General features: G+C 40.5%; 1 protein-coding gene across 3 annotated transcripts in view; it reads left to right on the forward strand.

Annotated features, from left to right (window-relative positions):
- LOC115154331 (vacuole membrane protein 1) overlaps positions 1-7,797 on the forward strand; it is a 107,408-nt gene that overhangs the window by 70,464 nt on the left and 29,147 nt on the right. For all 3 annotated transcript variants that reach the window (XM_029700457.1, XM_029700456.1, XM_029700455.1), the window contains exons 8-10: positions 622-702; positions 1,149-1,265; positions 4,114-4,175. In XM_029700457.1, coding sequence (XP_029556317.1) covers positions 622-702; positions 1,149-1,265; positions 4,114-4,175 — 260 coding nt within the window. The remainder of the gene's footprint in view (positions 1-621; positions 703-1,148; positions 1,266-4,113; positions 4,176-7,797) is intronic.

The following is a 7,797-nucleotide window of genomic DNA, read 5'->3' on the forward strand; positions in this document are numbered from 1 at the left end:
TCTCAAATCTCCACGAGCCTGTTTTAGTCTAATTTATTTATCATTTCAAATAAAGAAATGCATTACAACTCACAAATGACTTTCAGCACACACCACAACGATATTTCCTTAGAGAGAATCAATTATAAATATTGCCATTTTTAACTAATGGAATTCCTTAGACTGTAACTCAATTGTTTTTATTGGATCAATTTGATTGGTGTTGATTTTGCAAGGATCATCTCCAATTTATTTTAAGATTCGCTCCTTGTCGACAAGCCTCAAACAATTTTGAAACCTTTTCCCTAATGATAGAAGTTCCGAGATAAATTATAGAATGAACAATGTTTTGGAAGTATTTTTAGTAATGTTACTACCATGTGTTCATCTGTGAGATATTTAAAATGGGTCGGAGATCATCCTTCTACCTTTAATCACCATAGATTAGTGAAAAGGTTATTGATTGCATAAATAGCTTTTGGTCTTCGCTGCTGAGAAAAAAATTGTCTGCTCAAATGAACATAATATGTTACTCATTAAAGATTCATTCATTACATTGCTATGATTAAATGTGAATAAGAATTACATGGTCTGTATATAATGATCAGTTAAATATTTGCCATTATATTTGCTCCTTTTCAGGACTTTGCCACAAGAGCAAAACTAGCAGTGCAGAAAATGGTTCAGAGAGTTGGATTCTTTGGAATTCTCGCCTGTGCCTCTGTAAGTGAATTCATATATTAACTGTATTCTGTTGAAACATTTTAATTACCCCCATTAATGTCTGAAAATACTAGAAAGTGACTACAAGTTAAATTCAAGCCTTAAAAGAGTATTTCTATGCATCATGAAACTGTCTGTCTATTTAAAGTGAACTGCTGATTCTCAAACCAGAAGACAGAACAGATTATTAATAAAGATAAATATAAATGTAAATATAAAGCTACCTATATTCTGTAGATTTCAGTCATTGTATTACTAATCTGTAAGATACCTCCAGTAAGTGCTAAATACCTCAAACATAGGAACGTTGAACTGTTTGTACTGAAGTATATTGAAGTATATTGGGTCCCTGCACTTTTCTATAGAATAAAGTTGTTTTCTCTATAATTGTTGTCAGTTGTTCATGTTCATTTCTTATATTTAATACATATTCTCTGTTTCTCCAGATTCCAAATCCATTGTTTGACCTGGCAGGTATAACATGTGGCCATTTCCTTGTTCCCTTTTGGACCTTTTTTGGAGCAACACTAATTGGGAAAGCCATAATCAAAATGCACATTCAGGTGAGTTTACTGTATACAAGCACACATTTTTACATAGATGTCTTGCACACAGAGCTCACTTTTCTTATGTATTTTTTTGTTCTTTCAAAGAGGCTACTTAAGGTCTGTAGTTTGATATAACATTTTGACAAAGCAACCTTTTTTCTTATAGAATTGATAGATCAAGGCTTCCGTTTATTTTGAATATGAATATGTCAGACGTGATAGTAAAACCATGAAGAGGATGAAGAGGGATCCTCCTGTACTGTACTCAACTCAGAGTGTAAGGAGGCCATTTTGGCCAGTGAAAGCAAGGGTCGGTCGTCCATTTTGTGAAAGAAGATGCTACGCTCAGAGATACGTACTTTAGTAGGGAGAAGATATTTGAATCACTTGAGTATTTTCTGTACTGAAAGGTGAATCTGTACTGTAAAGAAGTATACAGTGATGGTTATTGTGTCAAAGTTTAATCAGTTTTCCCATGCATGCAAGGATTAAGGACTTAATCCACTTTGTGCCATGGTAGTGTCTGTATGCTTAATGGATTAGACTTTCTAACTCTTCTATAAAGTATTTTATAAAAATAAAATTAAACACCAATGGAGTAAGCTGATTTATTAGGATTTATTATCTTACTAGTAATGTTAAGTTCACTTTCTGTAGATGCACAAGCAGTGAGGGGTGGGTGTGGGGTGGTGTCCATAGATCAAACCCTATTGTAGATGAACACTGTCTGTGATGATACAGAGAGTGGCGTGAGCAGCAGCATCATAGAGTCAATTAGGCCTAGTGTCCCTTGGGCCGATGACTGTGACTCCACAGCCAGGCAGAATCAGAGGTGTGTCACTGTCCCCTACCTGCCTGACACGGCTAGGGCCAGCTTTACAATGATACACCACACTGACTGGAAACAGAACCAGGCTCACCATCATAACTGGCTGGGGTCAGCCTGGGATGTATTCAGTGAGATGAAACGTCCTGTGTGGCAGATAGAAATGTAATGAATATAGCTGACACAATGCTCTATACCTGACAGATCATGTCCTCTGTAAACAATACAGTTATATCTGAACATTCTGAACAAACCCCTGTTCTCTCAGCTTCTCTTGTTCTTTCCCCCCATTGTGTTAAGTCTGGAAAGAATGCAGAAAATTATATTCTATTAGACGGCACTTCTTTGTAGTTTTATGTTGACAGTATACTCTACTGTGAGTCACAGAGATGTATAGTTGTTGAACTTGTCATGAAAGAGAGGGAAGGAAGGGGCAATATGATAGACTGTAATGGTGAACAGGTGAACATTCTCCCTTGTGTGCCAAAGCAGGGGAACAATGCACTAGGGGGATTTGAGAGCTGGATAACTGGGTTGTACTGTACCTGCAGGTCAGGTGGTAAATTCAGGTTCACAATAACAATCTGTTCCTGTAAACAATGGCACACGAGTCCCCAAGGATCCAGACCTTTTCACAACGCTTGACCCTGTCATACTGTAAACTGGATCTGGATTTCTGACGGTACTTTGTGGTGATGTTTACTAGCTAGGTTTTGAAATATTGATAGGAATTATCAAAAATGATATCATAAAATCTAGGGAATTTATAAGTCCTAAATGTACAGATTTAGGATCTTCATTTGATTACTGTTTTTATGCAAACTTGTAGTGTATTTAAGGTTTAAAAATGATTCTAAAGTTTGTAATTTCCACTTGAAAAAGTCAGACTTGATTTGCCCTAACTAAAATGTAACAGCCCCTACAAAAATGTCCATTAATTATAATCTATCGGTAAAATGTTGAAATGGCTCCGTTAGGTTTAGCTGAGCGGAGACATGACTAAATGTCCTTCCCTTTAAGAAGTGGACAGTAAAAGCTCAGTTTCTGGTATTTTCGTTTACCTTCCGTACTCGTGACACACAGTCTGGCCTAAACAATAGGAGAGAAGTCATCTCCGTTATGATAGCCTCCCTGACTTCCACATTCCTACTAGTTTAGTTATGGGCTCTGTGCTTCAAGGGGTTTCAACAGACATGCACATTGCTATTATGAGAACCCACTCCAGTGTTGATTCCCTATTTGAGTGGCACAATGGGGTAGTATCATCTTGTTAAACCTGTGCACTTCCCTACCAGGTTTTCATGAGTCCGAAAAGGACAAAAACATATTTGTTAGACTTGGTCTTTGTTATGGGCAGTGGCATCCATTTTGGCCTCTCCCAGACCCAGTGCTTCCTGGTTTCCTGCTCAGTGGGTGGCTGAACAGTAACTGAATGGTAAACAGAGACGTAATGAGCCCCCTAATAGGGTCTGATTGAGCCGTAATGGCCAACCCCCCACCCCCCTGTCTCCTGTGTCCAGTCTGGGGCAATGAGTAAGCAGGAATTAGACTGGACAGGAACAAAACAAATCCCCCTTTACTGTTATAAACGTCTGTCTGAGAGGAGTGACACATCTCCTCCTGATCCCCCCCATCCCCTCAATACCCCTCTCCACCTCCTCCTCCTCCTCCCATCCCCCTCTTCAACTGTTATCTGTATCAGCTGTAACCCCACACCCTCCCTCATCCTCACCCCCTGAAGACAGCCTGCCTGTGTAGACTCATTTCTTGACCTGAGTGTCTGTGTGTTGGTTAAAATGTGTCATAGGGCCTCTGACTTTTGTTCCTGGCCTTGATGACAAAGGGCCACTTCATGGCTGGTTTTGGGCTGACCGCTTGTCAGGCACCAAATGTGGTGTTGGTTGATTACAGGGGGTCCAACAGAGGGGGTATTAATGATCAAACCATGAGTGTACTGCCTTGGCTGGGCCTGTATGTACCCCCCACGACCTCAAGGTCCAGTGACTGACTGACTGTCTCTCTCTTTCTTCCTCACAGAAACTGTTTGTGATCATAACCTTCAGCAGCCACATAGTGGAGCAGATGGTGTCTCTGATCGGGTGAGTAACCTAGCCACTAAGTAACATTGGACATCCTGAAGAAATGGAAATGTGTGTGTGTGCTTGCGTGCATGGGTGTTTGTGTCACAGGATGGAGAAGGAGGACAATGACAGGGGTAGTATCCCACGTTAAAGGGTTAATTTGGAACATGACGGTTGAGAGCACTTCAAGTGTAACATTTTGAGGTCGTTTGTGCCCTTTTTTGGAAAAACCCATTCTAATTTTGTTCTGACTGTAACTCAGGTCTCTTACCAAAATGTTAGCATTAATTAATCATGGGGAACTGGAACATGCTGTGTTGCATGGAATACATTTTCTTTATTTGACAGACCCTGGAAGGGTGGTGATTATACAGTAGAATATGTACGGTATTGACGCTGCTCTTGTAAGAGGCATCTTTTGGCCCCTCAGTCTGTTACCTAGTCTGGATGCTGATGATGGCCATGCTCTGCCACTTGGTGTGGATGGCTCTGAATATGGACATTGTATGCAAGACTGTTTCTCAGGTTAGGATGAACTGTCTCTGGCATGCAGTCTGGTTGAAATCTACGTTCAAATCTTGGTCTTGTTATGATGTGGCACTGCTTTGCCATGGTGACCTTAAACAGACTGATTGTGTGCTGTTCGTTTGGTGTCATATGGCACTAAATGCGGAACGGGGTTTGTTGATATCTACGTATAAAGACATTTCACACGTGCCTTAAAGAATGGAGCGACAACTGCCGTGTCCTTTTTCCGTCCTTCGCCCACCACTGATGGCTTGGTGTCACCCTCCCAGACTGATCTGATGTCCAGTCAGATGTCACTGTCACCAGCCCTGTGAACCTGTGGTCTGGCCTCCCAGCTAAGCCTGCTGCTAATAGAGCCTTCACACCCGCCCACTCTGCCTCACACTACTGATCCACGCTGCACTGGCATGGTTATGTATCCACCATCATTGTTGGAACAGTGCTGCTAAAAACTACATAGGATCTTTTTTTTGGCCAGCATAGTAATATCTGAGCCAGCACATTACGGTTGAAGTCGACACAATAGTGTGAAAAATGTATTACCCTGGCCTGTATATGGGGCTGCCTGCTGGGCAGATATAGGAAGAAGCAACCTGGACCAGTGTGTGTGTGTAGCAGGTAACTACCCTCTGCCAATTGGGATTGTGTTAAATTGGCACCTGACACGCACGCACGCACACCCCCCCCCCCCCCCCCCACACACACACACTTGGCTGTGCTGAAATCAGACTGCGAGATTGCATCAGCTCTCATCCTTGCCAGCAGTTTCTTTCACCGCTCTTTTCTTTGTTTCAAGAATGAATACTTTGGTGGCTTTATTTAGAGCTGGTTTTAATAAAAAGCTTTATTTTTTCTCTAATTTGTTGAAAGATTATTCCCAAATCGAGTTAACAGACAAACAGGCGATTTTAGTTAAACTGTTTGGTCATTCACAAGGGTTCAGAGAGTTTTATCATTCATGAGGGGTTTTCAGCATTGTTGTTCACATGCTTTTCAAATGAATGTATTTGAATATAGGCTATTTATTTAATTATCATATGAATCATATGAACATTTTATAGCCATTTGTGTGTGTGTGTGTGTGTGTGTGTGTGTGTGTTTTTTGTTTCACCATTATTTAATCAGGTAGGCTAGTTGAGAACAAGTTCTCATTTACAATTGCGACCTGGCCAAGATAAAGCATAGCAATTCGACACATACAACAACACAGACTTACACATGTAATAAACAAACATACAGTCAATAATCTATATACAGTGAGTGCATATGAGGTAAGATAAGGGAGTTAAGGCAATAAATAGGCCATGGTGGCGAAGTAATTACAATATAGCAATTAAACACTGGAATGGTATGCAGAAGATGAATGAGCAAGTAGAGATACTGGGGTGCAAAGGAGCAAGATAAATAAATAAATACAATATTTTTTTTATTTTTTTATTTCATCTTTATTTAACCAGGTAGGCAAGTTGAGAACAAGTTCTCATTTACAATTGCGACCTGGCCAAGATAAAGCAAAGCAGTTTGACACATACAACAACACAGAGTTACACATGGAGTAAAACAAACATACAGTCAATAATATAGTAGAAAATTAAGTCTATATACAATGTGAGCAAATTATGTGAGATAAGGGAGGTAAAGGCAAAAAAAGGCCATGGTGGCAAAGTAAATACAATATAGCAAGTAAAACACAGGAATAGTAGATTTGCAGTGGAAGAAAGTGCAAAGTAGAAATAGAATTAATGGGGTCCAAAGGTGCAAAATAAATAAATAAATAAATACAGTAGGGGAAGAGGTAGTTGTTTGGGCTAAATTATAGATGGGCTATGTACAGGTGCAGTGATCTGTGAGCTGCTCTGACAGCTGGTGCTTAAAGCTAGTGAGGGAGATAAGTGTTTCCAGTTTTAGAGATTTTTGTAGTTTTTTAGTAGTTCCAATCATTGGCAGCAGAGAACTGGAAGGAGAGGCGGCCGAAGGAGGAATTGGCTTTGGGGGTGACCAGAGAGATATAGCTGCTGGAGCGCGTGCTACAGGTGGGTGCTGCTATGGTGACCAGCGAGCTGAGATAAGGGGGAACTTTACCTAGCAGGGTCTTGTAGATGACCTGGAGCCAGTGGGTTTGGCGATGAGTATGAAGCGAGGGCCAGCCAACGAGAGCGTACAGGTCGCAGTGGTGGGTAGTATATGGAGCTTTGGTGACAAAACGGATGGCACTGTGATAGACTGCATCCAATTTATTGAGTAGGGTATTGGAGGCTATTTTGTAAATGACATCGCCGAAGTCGAGAATCAGTAGGATGGTCAGTTTTACAAGGGTATGTTTGGCAGCATGATTGAAAGATGCTTTGTTGCGAAATAGGAAGCCAATTCTAGATTTAACTTTGGATTGGAGATGTTTGATGTGAGTCTGGAAGGAGAGTTTACAGTCTAACCAGACACCTAGGTATTTCTAGTTGTCCACATATTCTAAGTAATATGGGGATGAGGTAGGTAGATAGATGTGCTGTTTACAGATGGGCTATGTACAGGTGCAGTGATCTGTGTGTGTGTGTGTGTGTGTGTGTGTGTGTGTGTGTGTGTGTGTGTGTGTGTGTGTGTGTGTTTTTTTTTATAATGATGGATAGCGTTGTGAGGGTTTTTGAGGGTTTGAGGAGTTTTCAGCATTGCTGTTCATATCCTTTTCAAATTAATTTATTTCAATCAGACTATTCAGACTATTCATTTAATTATCGTATAAATCATATAAACATTTTATAGTTGTATGTGTGTTTGTGTGTGTGTAATGATGGATAGATAGCGTTATGATAGTTTAAGTCCCTGGGGGGCTGATAGTCATTGAGCCACAGAAATACAGAGTGACACATCATAGGTGAATGGAAAGTTTCACTGCAAGTCACAGACTCACTGTTTCCCCCTTTTTACAACCTGTTAACCGTCAACTTCCTTCCTGACTGAGGCCCATCCACTTTGAGAGTTCCATGATAGTGAGGCTTTCACACAGAAACTGCCATCCAGCAATGGCTCTGTCACATTTCCACCTCACACACCTTCACTATTATTAACCCTTTACCTGACTAACCACACCTTTACTTTTAACCCTTTAATATTAACT

The sequence above is a fragment of the Salmo trutta genome, chromosome 19 (genome assembly GCF_901001165.1).
Source record: "Salmo trutta chromosome 19, fSalTru1.1, whole genome shotgun sequence".
Taxonomy (NCBI): domain Eukaryota; kingdom Metazoa; phylum Chordata; class Actinopteri; order Salmoniformes; family Salmonidae; genus Salmo; species Salmo trutta.